Raw genomic sequence first — 13959 nt, 5'->3', positions numbered from 1 at the left:
TTTCGTCTTCTCTATCCCGCAACTCCCCTCTCCCAAGCCGTCGATAGATTTCCGCCCACCTTGACATCGCTCTCCCACCGCCTTCACGATGGCCCGTAGATACGATTCTCGAGTATGTTGAAACAACCCTTGCCCATCGCCTCGGCGTCGTCGTATATATTGCGTCTTTCTTCCTTATGATATGCTGGGCTAACGCTGGACGGCCCCCCCTTTAGACTACCATCTTCTCGCCCGAAGGACGATTGTATCAAGTTGAATATGCCCTGGAAGCCATTTCTCACGCCGGCACAGCCATTGGTATCCTTGCCAAGGACGGCATCGTACTAGCAGCGGAGAGGAAAGTTACCTCTAAGCTCCTCGAGCAAGATACCTCTGCAGAGAAGCTCTACATCTTGAATGAGTACGTTTCCTGCTTTCCAGGCGGTCCTCGTCCTCTCTAGCGAACGTGGTGGCTAACCCCGTCTTCGTCGAATGCAGCAACATGATCTGCGCCGTCGCCGGAATGACAGCCGATGCCAACATCCTCATCACATACGCAAGGCAAGTTGCCCAGCGCTACCTTCTCACGTACGACGAAGACATCCCCTGTGAACAGCTCGTGCGGAGGCTCTGCGATCTCAAGCAAGGCTACACCCAACACGGTGGTCTCCGACCTTTCGGTGTATCGTTCATCTATGCGGGTTGGGACCCCCGCCGACAATTCCAGCTCTACCACAGCAACCCGTCTGGAAACTACGGTGGTTGGAAGGCGACAAGCGCCGGAGCGAACCACGCTAGCGCTCAGAGCTTGTTGAAGCAGGATTACAAGGAAGATTGCACGCTCAAGGAGGCTTGCGCCCTTGCTGTCAAGGTGCTCAGCAAGACTATGGACTCGACCAAGCTCAGCAGTGAAAAGAGTACGTGTAGTTCCCATCCAGGTCGCGGTCCTTTTGCCGACTTTTACTAATGACATATTTCTACTATAGTCGAGTTTGCGACAGTAGGCCAGACAAGCGACGGAAAGATCTATCACCGCCTCTGGAGCGCCGACGAAATCACCGCGCTGCTCAAGGAACACGATTTGGCCAAGGACGAGTCCACCGACGACAAATAAGCTGCTGTACATTGTTGATTTTGTTGTTATGCTGGAACGTGAGGGAGACCGGAGCGAGGGTCTCGTAATGTACCTGCATCCTCCGGTGCCAGGTACCCTTGTATTACATAGCTAGATATCTGGAACCAATGACTACCTGACTGCAGTAGAAATGTGCACATTCTGCTTACCATCCTCCGCATTTATCTTATAAGTATATTTTGCGTAGGGTTCAATGCGATACGCCTCCCCTTAAACGCCGGCCCATGAAAAGCGACAATGAATTCTGGCGTGGATTCAGACGATTGGGGTGTATTAGTACCCCCAAAGTTACAGGTTTGTGGAATGCGGGCCGAAATTTGGGACAATTTTCTTTTGGTCGACCGAGCGTAGATAGATATATATATATCAACAACTTCAATGGTTCTCCTGAGAGGCAATCAGCACTATGTCACAGGATCAACGTATTTCAGACATTTCAAAGCCTACATCATTCAAACCAGCCACGCCGCTCTCCTCGTCCCGTACCCTATTCCACCCTGGAGGAGCCACCTCAGGCTTAGGATAGGGCTGATCACAATCCCTCGCCGTGAGGTGCGGCCAGTGCCGTCTATAACTCCAGTACGCGACAACGAAGCCGAGCAGCGAGCCACAGCACACATCATAGACATCATGGCGGTAGTCCTCGCAGCGACTAATGGCGATAAGGGCAGCAGCCAGCAAAGGAGTGAGGCAGAGCAAGGCGCGGCTGAGGTCGCGGCCGCCGTGCGCGTGGCGGAAAATGCGAAGCTGGCCTGCGAGGAAGATGCTGAGGAAGCCGAGGCCGGCGAAGGAGAAGGAGGAGTGGCCCGAGGGGAAGGAGCGCCAGCCGTCGTGGAGGGTGTGGTGGTTTGTTTCGGTGCAGACGGCGATGGTGACGAGGGTGTTGGACGGGGTGTCGGGCGAGGGTTTGCAGCGGGAGAGGAGGTCGGGGCGGGGGCGGCCGACAGTGTTTTTCACGAGGTCGGTGATGAAGGAGGTTAGAATTAGGGCGATAGCGAAGGAGAGGTACGTGACTTCGTGCTTGTGGACGGGGGATCGGGCTATCATGTTGTATAGAATCAGGACGCCAAGAGGTATAAAGAGGGCATATACGAAATTCATGGCTGTTGAAGAAAAAAGACTAAAGTCAGCGACAGCCGTGGACAGCATCGTAGGATTGCGATTTATACTTACTGACAGGTACTCTCTCAACCTCAGCATGAGGATAGGAAATATTCAAGTCATTTATGAAGAACATTCGGTGGAATGGTTCGACAAAGAAGACCATCTCGGAGACGAAGTCAGAATTGGCCTGAGAACAGGCGATTGCGCCAAGGCCTCCACTTAGATACTCACCATGAGATATAAGAAGAGCAGAACGGCAAAGCCGATGTAATCTGCTGCATAAGTACGCTACGGCGTCATAATGTCAGCCATCCAACATTGAAACGTTGTAAACCGATCACAACTTTGAGAAAAGCGACGGGGAAGGAGGATGAGCATACCTGCCAGAGACCCTGGACGGACGCCAGCTTGGCAGGGGGGCCAGCTGAACCGTTCCGAGTGGGCGGCATCGTGAGTTCCGCAAATGTCACCGCCGGCTTCACTAGAGTGTTCTTATCATACAGGGCGCTTCCTGGGATCCGGCCCAACCTCGAGACACAAAGCCCAATCCCTTCTCATTAACGGGGACTCGAGGATGACCTGTGTCTGTGAAGGGCAGCCTTGGGAAGAGAGATCGGGAATTTCCAAGCGTTTTCTCCTTCAGTTAATAACCGATGAGGAGTTTATCGACGTCTATTTCGCTCTGATATTAGGTCACATGGGATTGCGAGCTGTTCGCAGATTCATGAACCATCCGGGTATGGGGCATGGATGGCGGTGTTGAGTTGTGAGGTCAGCGAGAGTTTGAGGCTGGCGACTTCAGACAGTGTCAACTTGTCACAGCCTCAAACATTCACTTCTCATATTTGCGATATTTCGCCTATGTACATACATTGCCCAACCGACACACAGAACTTGGAAGAATCAAATCTCCGAAGTCCTTTTTCAGGCTGTGAGAATTTGATTTTTCCTTAATACAGCAGAGGCAGAGATTGGATCTTGAGGTCCGTATCACCTATGTTTGTAAAATGCAGATAGAAAGTGAGAATTTGGGGCATGGAATCTTTATATGCGATATCACACAATCCGGGCATCGAAGCTTAAGGGGCAAGAAACTCGATAACTTCTTGAATCTTCAATCCACTTTGTAATATCTGCAGATTTTGCTCACCACGACTGTCCACTCAGGAGGAGCAGGTGAGCAGGGTGAGTAGGGGGGGTGTACGTCGACGATATGCATCACCGAGCAGTTTTGGGCCGACGAGATGTCGCTGGCTTGACTTTGGATGATAGACCATGGCAGTGGGCAAGCAGAGCACATCACCTACACTCAAGAGAAAAGACATCCGTGTCCTATTTACCGAACACCAGCTTGCGAGTTGCGTCCTGACCTTTAAGAGATATCAGATGGCTTTGGCTTTCCCCCCCTCCCCCACGAAAGAAGGGAAAAAAAAAACAACATGATGAAATAAGCTGCAAGATTTGACCATTGGGCCGAAAATTGAGCAGCATGCTACTCATCCATAGAGCTCAGAATCTGGAATTAAATCTTGTCATTTCCTGCCTTCCGACATAAGCTAGCCGTCTCCCGATGTCTCCGCCGCCAATCTGGGTGCTCCTCCCCATCTTGCTTCCTATATCTCGAATTTATCGCCATGACCTGGTCCGCTCAGCTTGGTCTCTTAGCGGCCGCTGGCGGCCTCCGCTTTGATCGCACACCCTTCCAAGTATAATACACGGGCGGCCATGTTCGGCTCCATCTCATCACTGGCGTCTCGGGCCATTTTCTCAATTTTGCCCACGGCCTCCTTACACCAGTGGGTAAAGGCTTGACTCTCTCTGGACCATTCACCGCCGGTCACGGTTGAGAGCTTCTCCATCTTGTTAATGGCCGGCAGGATGTAGCTGTCAGAGATGGACACGTATGTCCCAGCAACGTCCTTGATGGCCGTGAAGCTGCTTTGGATATGAAGTGCCTTCGTGATGATTCTCTGCCATATTAATGTGAGAAGAGTTTCTAGACCACCCTGAAATGCCCCGAGAAGCGAATTTGCCGACGTACCTTCTTGCTCGCATCGCGCAATTTATTAATCGTGCTTTGGTCGGCTACTGCCGACACCACGACAATTGCCTGGATTGGTCGCAGGAAATTCTCCACGTCCTCATCCATACTCGCATTGACAACCCCAAGAAGAGTGCTAAAGAATTTCACGAGGTGGCTGACCTGCTCCTTCAGCTCGCCGAGCTGGATGCTCGATTCTTCTAGGATCTTCAAGATGTCGTCCTTTCCTCACGGTTAGTTCAAGCCCAGCGACGAGCATGTTGGGGATGGAGTAGAGAGACTTACGAGTTCCAACTTCTCCTCTCCAAGTCGTTTGAACTGGGCCTCGGTGATCTCCAAGTTCGCCTTCGCCTCGGCGAGCATATTTCTGTTTCCGGTCAGCGCTTCCGCCGCCTTTAGTATATCCTTCTCAAGCTTCCTCTCAAATTCTCTTGCTGCCTTGAGCCTACTAGCTGCGACTTTCCGGTCTTCCTTGCGCCGAGCCTTCTCCTTTTCCATATACTCATTGCGCTGACGTTCTATTTCTAGGTGGTGAGCCTTCCTGGCCTCAAAATCCTCCTTGCTTTCGCCGAAAATCTTGTTCGACAATCCCCCAAAAAATCCCTTCTCTAATGGAAAGGTATGCCTGTTAGCTGCGTAGGTTGCCTGGTAGTCGTTCAATTCATTTTACCTCTCTGTGGCACGGCTGATTCAGGAACCGCCGTCTCAGCGTGAAGCATCGCTTCCGCAAAGTCCGGCTCGGGGATCGCCGGCAGCTTCTGGAGCCTCTCAACCTCCTGCTGGGCCCTGGCGACCTTATTTTTCGCCTCTTCAAGTCGCTCTTCTAGTTCCTTTATCGCCTTCTTAGCGGCCTCTTCCTTTTCAATCTGCTCCATCTTCTGGCTTTCCGTCTCCTTATGTTGCTGCAGGTTCTTGTTGGCCTTGTCTTGGTTGCTCCCTGCCCAAGTGTTATTGCTCCGGTTGCTGAAACGGACTACAGTGGATTCTACGCTTACCTTGACCAGCAAGAACATTGCTCTTCAAACAGCAGATGACCCAATACCAGTATTGGAACCGGTCTGTGAGATCCTGGACGTTTTTCAAGCACTTCCCAGCGGAGTCTCTGATGGCCTTTATCTCCGACGGCAAGAGATATTGGGCTATCTCGGGGTTCTCGAGCAACTCAATGATGTTCGCGACGCTGCCGCCGTCTTGGACCATTCTAGCCGCAACCTCCCTGATAGTATTCATGGTTGCCTGAGCTTCCAAGAAGGCAGACCGGCCAATATCGCTGCAATTCTGCAGATTGCTGTGGAAATACCTAGACCTAGAGATTTTCAAAATTGTTAAGTTAAGTCCGCCCCAAGCGAGTAACGATGATAGCAACCTACGGAAGCTTTCCAATTGTCTGGCCGGTTTCATCCTTGACCTCCACTGTCTCGACCTGGAGACCGGCCGCCGCCTTCGCGGAGGCTGTTTTGATAAGAATGGCCATGGTTCCGACCGCCGCAGGGGCGGTGGCTAGAGGAGATGCCCATTCGGAGCCTTTGAGTATGCCCTTCGACTTGATCGACTCGATTGTCTCTCTACTAGCAGCCTGAACGACCAGGGCATACTCGGCGTGCTTGTCACGTTTTTCCATCCCAACGGGGATGCCGGAGGTGTGACCAAAGACCGGAACGGCGGAGGCAGTCGCCATGTTACTAGATTCTTATGTTGAGGGTTGTATGAGAAGGAAATCAGAGTTTAGCGAATAAGCTGGGGTATTGTTCGGAAGGCGATGTGTCGATTTTTCAATTAGAAGCCGGGGTTTCGAGGACAGCTAACGAGCACTTCTCCAGTCCTCATCCGCTCCCGTCAACGCGCCTTTATGTAGTGTCAGAGCTAACCCATCTATCTACGATTCTAAGAGCGAGCCTGAGTACTAAGACGAACGTGCGTTTGCAAATCTGCCACGGCGGCCCAACAATGTCTCCGCGGAGGCAGCGGTTTGGGTATCAAGATGTCTCGCAGCTCTTGTAAAGTGAAGTGAAGCGCCCGTTCAATGGACACGCTGGTCAGTCACACTTCCTCTCATGCATATCGCGGCGTTTTGGGCACTAGAAGAAGGGACAATTGGTCATAGTATAGCACGGCTGAGTAGTAGCGCGACATCGTCACCCGCAACTCTCGCAAGCACCAGGCACCCATGAGGCAATTAGGTTTCCTCCAGTGTTAGTCGCTTACATTCTGACCTAAGAACCTGGATAGGATCTGCAAGGCAAGTGTCCATGGTGCCCGTTCGTATCTACACTTTCTAACGCTAGAAGTGACGAGTTAATGTGGCTTGCATGACGTCTACATATGTGTAGCCTGCTCAGCCACTCGCTGGCCAAATATTGCCCTTCCCCGCCAGGCATTCGCATATAATGGTGGGCTTTGACAGGCTGCTCGTTCTTGGAGACATCTGAGGCTGAATTACTCACACGGCACATTTGGCTGTGGCTCACAAAGACGCATGAGAACCCAATGCGCCATCCGCTGGTTGCGCTGAAATTCGACTCCAGAGTCTGCCCGCATAACATTCCCAAGGTGGCCAGTCTTAAGGGATGACGTAGGCATTCTTTTCTATTTGCAAGATTAGGTTTCTACAGCTAAGCCTAGATACTGCCCAAGCGGCTGATCCCAGACAGTTCGATCCGTCCACTCGAAAAGCCACGCGCAAAAGCATTCCTATAATTTCCATCACCTTCGAAATGGGCGTCCAAATCGGTCATCTACAGGTTCTGATAACGACGAATCTGCCACAAGGGAGGGCATCCTGCGTTGGATCTTGCCATCTATTCCTCAACCCTGTGTTCTCCGCTGCGTACGTTTGCCCGATCACCCTCACAAAGTGACTAGGCATGTGAACAATACTGGTCTTCAGATTCGTCTTGGCCAATCCCTACATAGCTACGGAAGTACAGAGTCATACACAATATCCGCCGAGGCAGCCGTCAAAAACCCCGTGCTGGAGCCCAAACATCCCATGTGTGTTGGGCCTGTTCATTGCCGAAGCCCAGCTCGTATCGCAAACCGCATACATCGCGTCCCAGAGGCAGCTTCTGCGCACCACGCGGACTCGAGGACGGCTAGCTGTTGAGTCTCTAATAGTAGTCATTGCATAAATAAGGGCCTTCTATCCCGTACTCTTCCAGCTCCATAAGCAACTTCCCATCAATTTCTTCTTCGTCTTGAAACCGACGGACCCCGTATCCTCGAAGATATCCAACAACTACTTCAAGTTATTTCAAACCCACTTTACACTAGAGCACCTTGTTGCCTTTCTCCCCCTTCAACTCTTGCCAAATTCCTCACCAACTGGCGCAATGCCTTCCAAGGTTCTGACTCATGACGACTACACCGTGGGATGGGTCTGTGCCCTTCCAAAGGAGATGACGGCGGCAGAGCTTATGCTTGACGAAGAGCATGAGCTGCTCGACAAGCCGCCAACCGACTCCAATGCGTATACCCTCGGGTCTATTAGCGGCCACAATGTGGTCATAACCTGTCTTCCTGAAGGAAGGACTGGCAACAATTCCTCTGCTGCCGCTGCTACCCGGATGACATCCACTTTTCCATCTATCAGAGTGTGCTTGATGGTTGGCATCGGCGGCGGTGTTCCAAAGGGCGCCCCTCAGGGTGTCAGACTTGGAGACGTCGTCGTCAGCTCTCCCGTGGGGAAGTTCCCCGGTGTCGTCCAGTGGGACTTCGGCAAAGCCACAAAGGATGGCAGTTTCGAACGAACAGGCGCCCTTAACAATCCCCCAACTTCGCTGCTGACAGCTTTGTCAAAGTTGAAATCACGGCACCTTAGGGCGGGCTCGGAAGTCCCAAACTACTTGAAGGAGATGCAGGTCAAAAATCCGGGCATGGATGTTAGGTTTTTAAGATCCGACGCGCTCAAGGATGTGCTATTCAAGTCCCGCTATCACCATGTCGACAGATCCCCAACCCCGTGTACGGGAAATGCGGATCTTGACGATAGTAGCGACGACGAGGAAGACAAGGATGAGTGCCAGTGGTGCGATGAGACGATGATTGTTAAAAGAAAGCCCAGGAATATGATGGTCCACTACGGTCTGATCGCGTCAGGCAACCAGGTGGTCAAGGATGGGGCATTCCGGGAAAAGATCAACAAGCTTCTCGATGGGAAAGTCCTGTGTTTCGAGATGGAGGCCGCAGGCCTAATGAACGACTTTCCATGCATCGTCATTCGGGGCATTTGCGACTATGCCGACTCTCACAAGAATAAGAGGTGGCAAGAGCATGCTGCGGCTGTGGCAGCAGCATTTGCCAAGGAATTCTTGACCATGGTCCAAGCTAGCGAGTTGAAGCAAGAGCAGACGATCAAGAGTAAGATACCTTGTGGCTACTAGAGCCACTAGCTTTTTCACGTCCCCTTCTTACTTTCAATGGACATGCTTTTCTATGACCTTTGAGACGAGGTCACATCCCCGGCTTTACAGCAAGTAGAGCACCCGCTATACTTGTCTGCTCGCAGATTATAACGTTCATGTCTAAACCATTACATTTACTAAAAGTATTTCTTACTCCTTTAGACATGCTTGGTGAAGTCGTCTCCCGACAGCGTGACCAGAAGCGCCAGGAAATCCTTGACTGGCTTACGCCAACAGACTACACTTCCAAGCAGGCCGACAGCTTCGGGCGGCGGCAGCCAGGAACTGGCCAATGGTTTCTGGACTCAACGGAGTTCAAGGGCTGGAAAGGGACCAGCGGGCAGACATTGTTTTGTCCGGGTAACCCTGGGGTGGGGAAGACGATTCTCACCTCAGTCGTCATCGACCATCTCACAACGCAGTTTTCTGCCGACTCAAAAACCGTGGTCGCCTATATTTACTTCAGTTTCAAGAACAACAATCAACAGAAACTGGGTGATATACTGGCAATCTTACTGAAACAGTTGTCGCAGGGCCAACCTTCCCTTCCGGAAGACGTACAAAAGCTCTTTACAAAGCATCGGGACCAACGGTCGCAGCCATCAGTTGAGGAGCTCAGACAAGCCTTGATGGCAGTTTCAACGACATGGCGCAAGCTCTTCATCCTTGTCGATGGCCTTGACGAGTGTCCCACGCCAGATGGTTGTCAGCCAAGGTTCGTGGATACACTCCTCGATATACAGGAACACAGCAAAGCAAACCTCTTTGTGACATCGAGACCCATCCCGGAGATTGTGAAAAACTTCCAGTATGCCGTGTCCCTAGAAATCAAGGCAGCTAAGGCGGATGTCGGGAGCTATCTCGACAGTCAGATGGGCCGGTTGCCCGAGTGCGTCAAGGGTGAAGCACTCCTACAAGAGGAGATAAAGAAAAAGATCGTAGAAATTGCCAACGGGATGTGAGTTCAGTACGGTCCTCAGTGGGTGTGAAATATAGCTAATAATGCCAGGTTCTTGTTCGCACAACTCTACTTCGACGCATTGACTACTATGACGAGCCTCTTCGCTGTCAAAGAGGCTTTACGAAATATGGAACAAGGTTCCGATGCATACGACTGCGCTTATGCAGATGCTATGGATAGAATTGAAGGTCTAGCCGCGAGCCACAAGATGTTGGCAAAAAATGCACTATTGTGGATTGCTTTTGCAAGGAGGCCGCTAATGATGGAGGAGCTTAGACATGCCCTCGCAGTGTATCCCGGCGACTCGGCATTGAATGAAGACAAACTCCCCAACGATAAGCAGATACTGTCTGTCTGCGCCGGGTTGGTCACGGTAGACGAGAATAGTGGAATCATCCGCCTCGTCCACTCCACCGCACAGGAGTACTTGAAGCGAACTCAAGAAAAATGGTTCCCCGGTGCGGATGCCCGCATCGCGAGCATTTGTGTTACCTACCTATCCTTCAGCACTTTCGAAAGTGGATTTTGTCAGACAGATGAAGACTTTAGTGAGCGGCTCCGGGAGTACCATCTCTACGACTACGCCGCATGTAACTGGGGGGATCATGTCCGAAATTCATCATGCTTAGGCCAGGACGTCAGGAGCTTCCTTTCCAAGAAGCCTCAGGTAGAGGCGTCAAGTCAAGCCCTGATGGCCAGCCGAGCTTCCTTCTTGATGCCGGGCTACAGCCAAGATGTTCCAAGGCAAGTGACGGCAATGCATCTGGCAGCATACTTCGGGATAGGAAATGCAGTGGCGGAGCTGCTCAGCGGCGGACAAACCGCGGACCCGAAGGACAGTTACGAGCGGACGCCGCTATTTTGGGCTGCGAAGGGGGGCCATGGTGGTGTCACCGAGATCCTAGTACGTGTAGGAAAGGCTGACCCTACCCTCAAGGACAGAGAGGGCCATACACCCGTGTCGTTGGCTGCATGGTCTGGATTTGATCCCGTCGTCGAGGTACTGCTAGAGGCTGCTGTCGACTTCGACTCGGTAAGAGTCGCGCTGCTGGGGGCCATGATGAACGGCCATGAGTCAACCATGAGATTGATACTAGGTTCGGCAAGACCTGATACTAAGGCCACTTTATATTCAACGGCCCTGTCTCAGGCTGTTCGGGCCAGCAGGAGTTCAGCCGTTGAGTTTCTGCTGAACGAAAGCGTGGCTGATCGTGATTGCAAGGACGGATTTATCGGGGCGCCATTACTTGACGCCGTGAAATGGGGCCATGAGGCGATAACCAAGCTCCTGCTAGGCTCATCTAAGATTGATCCCAATTGGAGAGACGCACGTAGTGGTGGAACAGCACTGTCCCAGGCTGCCGAGTTCGGACGGGAGGCCATCGTCGTGCTCTTGCTATCCCGCGAGAAGACGGATCCCGACTGGAGAAACGCACATGGCCAGACACCGATGTCACTAGCCGCGCGGTACGGCCACGCAGGGATCGTGAGAGTTCTAGCATCGTTGAAGCGCGTTGATGCTGGTTCGGTGGATGGATACAACCGGACGCCCCTCATCTATGCCGCTAGACAAGGACACGAGGCTGTTGTTGAATTTTTGATGGAATCAGGCAAGCTGAACGGCGCCGCTCATGACGCGGAGAAGCAGGAGGCACTTTCGGAGGCCAAAAAGAACGGTCATGACAAAGTCGTCCGGTTGCTGCAGGGCCATGGCGTTGCGGAAGACTCCGTGTGCCGGGGAGAAGATCTGAGTAGCCCCTTGGGTCTCAACTCGGGCACTGGTTCAAGCTCTGACTGTGGCACCGACTCCGATGTTGAATCCTCTAAGCTTGGCGATTAGCTATTGATATTACCCCTTCCGACCACACATCCCTCATAGCATCGATACAGTAGAATTAGATCGTCCTCGGAGAACGAAAGGGCTCGTTTAGGGTAGTTGAGTTAAGGAAGCAGTCAGGCTGCCACCAGGAGGCTAGGTAACAAGCCACCACACCTTCTATACTAACCAGCCCAAGTTTTTGATTCCATTTAGCTCGCTTCAGAGCCGTGAAGACCAACTATGAAGTATTGATAAGACGAATCGGGCGCCCATCTGTTCGGACACACCTAAGGGAATATAGGGCACTTTACTCATCCCAGGGGCTGCGGACCAAACCCGAGAGAACTCTTGACCCAGCCCGATGGCGGGCCAAGCCGACACTAATGCACGCGACGGGCCACTAGCTCTAGCGAGCGCTAGTAGGGCTGACACCAAGTGAAGAAATGTGAAGAACCAATTGAAATGAGTAGACGCCCTCGGGCCGCGATGTTCTCTGGCAATACTCGATCGAGTGCGGTTTTGGGCATCCGCAGAATACCTCGTCAGGCACAATCGGAGGCTGGGATTTAGCGTGACTGGCTAGCCCAAGGGTGACTGCCCACGATGGGATCAGAAATCGTGACATGCAACGCGGGACACTATTTCATCTTGTTTCCATTGACACGAAGCCTTGACATCTCGTTCGACCTGACGTATTTATACTTCACCGGAGAAGAACCTTTGCTGCTACAAACGCAGGGCCCGGCATTCTCGTCTCGATAAATCCATCCACTAGTTCAGACGTGCTGGGAGGTCGCAGTTGCACTTGCTCACGGCATGGCTCCGATTACAATACTTCAACCCTGTGAGCATCCCCCCATCCAACCGAGACCGTAGACTAATTCCAAGAAGCACGAACAGGAATAGGATGGGAAACGAGCGAGGAGAGCTTCAAGGCCGAGGCTGTGAGTATGCGGAGGTTCTTAAGCGACGAGAGCTAGCGAGGATGGAGCCCAGAATTTGACCAAATTACCAGATCTCCGAATTACCCAATCCCTGCTACGCGTAAGGCCTGTGGCCACAGGTAACTCTGTTGAATTGCTAACTTGGACCTCAGCTTTCTCGAGTCAGGAGACTATAAGCCTTTAGACGGACGCCGCGAGTTGCTTCTCGACCATTTCGGGGTGCCCCAGTTCGTCGCCAATAGGACCTGCTTTGAGTTGAATGGCTTCTTTGGCCACAAAGCATTCTACGATGAAACAAGTGAACGGAAACGGATTATTAGCTGCAGTAGGTCGTAACCCTCGTGGGCAAAGCGTCCATCAGATACAGCTGACAAGAGTTACGTGGAGCAACTTGGTTCCGATACCTGTGTAAAATGGTTCGAAAGGTTGAGAAGGATCCACATGAGGATGGCCCCGAATACTCCAAGGGTGGGAAGGATTATAAGTGGTTTGAGATGACCGTCTTCACCCGTTGGGACCTCCCCAACAAGTGCCAGGTCCTGTGTGTCGATGTTCCGTTCGACTTGCCCGCGGAGCTACAGAGGGCCCTTAGCGGACGTGCAGTGCCGATTGACTTCGAAGACCCATTTGCCATGTTGACTGAACTTCTGGATCAGATGATTGTCTACAGCGACATCTCGGTCTGGCGACTGCGAGACCCCGTTCGGCAACTTGAAATGGTGAGTTAAAAGTACAGCGGCTGGATATTTTTTTTTTTTTTTTTTTTGACAAAGTATTCAAGCTTGTTGCTTATTCCTTCTTTCGCTTATCAGGCCAGACCACACCCCGGAGAGGTTTTCGCACCCATTCATGAGTTGTCGCGCCACTCTATCCACGTGGCAGAGGTCCTAGAGGCAGCAGTAGAGGTGATGACAGAGATACAACGATGTCGAAGCGAGGTATACGAGAATCTACCCAGCAATTTGGGAGATACGTATAAGCAACAAGCAAGGGAGTACGCCCAGTTCCAGATTTCGATAGTCAAAAATTTGAAGTTGCGGTCCGACTCGAACCGAGCACGCCTCGCGGATGAGATCAACCTGGTAAGATGTGCACATGAAGCCACCGCCAGAGGAAGCAAAAATCGAGTCTGTTTCTACATCAAGTACTCACCGCATCGTAGGCATTCAATAACCTTGCCCGGCAAGACAATAACTTTATCAAATCTATCACTCTCTTGACGATGATATTTCTCCCGGCATCTTTCGTTTCTGTAAGGAATTTACAGTCTTATACACCCAAGTCAGGTATCCGAGCGTTCTAATCATCGTGTTTTCCATCGTAGGCTCTTTTTAGTACCACTTTTTTCTCCTACGGCGATAATGGTTGGGAGGTGTCTGGTCAGCTGTGGATCTACTGGGTCACCCTCGTGCCTTCCACTATCGTTATCTTGCTCCTCTGGCATATGTCGCTGGTCAAAGACGATGGAGTCCTGTCCGCTCTGAAAGAGTCCATTAAACAATCTATGAAACCCTGGGTGAGGCCTAGGGTGCGGGATGAAATCAAAGTCTAGCCTCGTCGAGCCCTAAGGGGGTAG

At 51.8% G+C, this 13959-nt stretch overlaps 4 protein-coding genes and 1 pseudogene across 4 annotated transcripts; 3 read left to right on the top strand and 2 right to left on the bottom strand.

Moving 5' to 3' along the window:
• Positions 1–88: 88 nt before the first annotated feature.
• On the top strand, positions 89–1093 carry SAPIO_CDS9041 (uncharacterized protein; the record flags this gene model as incomplete). Its single annotated transcript, XM_016790539.1, has 4 exons — positions 89–112; positions 216–400; positions 478–896; positions 966–1093. 4 exons carry the CDS (start codon positions 89–91, stop codon positions 1091–1093), a joined length of 756 nt encoding a protein of 251 aa, XP_016639842.1.
• Positions 1094–1489: 396 nt separating this feature from the next.
• On the bottom strand, positions 1490–2667 carry SAPIO_CDS9040 (uncharacterized protein; the record flags this gene model as incomplete). Its single annotated transcript, XM_016790538.1, has 5 exons — positions 1490–1501; positions 1562–2217; positions 2288–2381; positions 2450–2506; positions 2599–2667. The coding sequence occupies 5 exons, from the start codon at positions 2665–2667 to the stop codon at positions 1490–1492; spliced, it is 888 nt and encodes a 295-aa protein (XP_016639841.1).
• Positions 2668–3879: 1212 nt separating this feature from the next.
• Positions 3880–5937, bottom strand: SAPIO_CDS9039 (uncharacterized protein; the record flags this gene model as incomplete). Its single annotated transcript, XM_016790537.1, has 6 exons — positions 3880–4188; positions 4260–4481; positions 4545–4867; positions 4930–5196; positions 5255–5565; positions 5630–5937. The coding sequence occupies 6 exons, from the start codon at positions 5935–5937 to the stop codon at positions 3880–3882; spliced, it is 1740 nt and encodes a 579-aa protein (XP_016639840.1).
• Positions 5938–7588: 1651 nt separating this feature from the next.
• On the top strand, positions 7589–11460 carry SAPIO_CDS9038 (Uncharacterized protein; the record flags this gene model as incomplete). Its single annotated transcript, XM_016790536.1, has 4 exons — positions 7589–8615; positions 8822–9374; positions 9438–9617; positions 9669–11460. The coding sequence occupies 4 exons, from the start codon at positions 7589–7591 to the stop codon at positions 11458–11460; spliced, it is 3552 nt and encodes a 1183-aa protein (XP_016639839.1).
• Positions 11461–12255: 795 nt separating this feature from the next.
• Positions 12256–13935, top strand: SAPIO_CDS9037 (annotated as a pseudogene; the record flags this gene model as incomplete).
• Between the last annotated feature and the right edge of the window lie 24 nt (positions 13936–13959).

This window comes from Scedosporium apiospermum (genome assembly GCF_000732125.1).
Source record: "Scedosporium apiospermum strain IHEM 14462 chromosome Unknown SEQ_SAPIO_0132, whole genome shotgun sequence".
Classification (NCBI taxonomy): domain Eukaryota; kingdom Fungi; phylum Ascomycota; class Sordariomycetes; order Microascales; family Microascaceae; genus Scedosporium; species Scedosporium apiospermum.
This window is presented reverse-complemented; position numbering and strand designations above follow the sequence as displayed.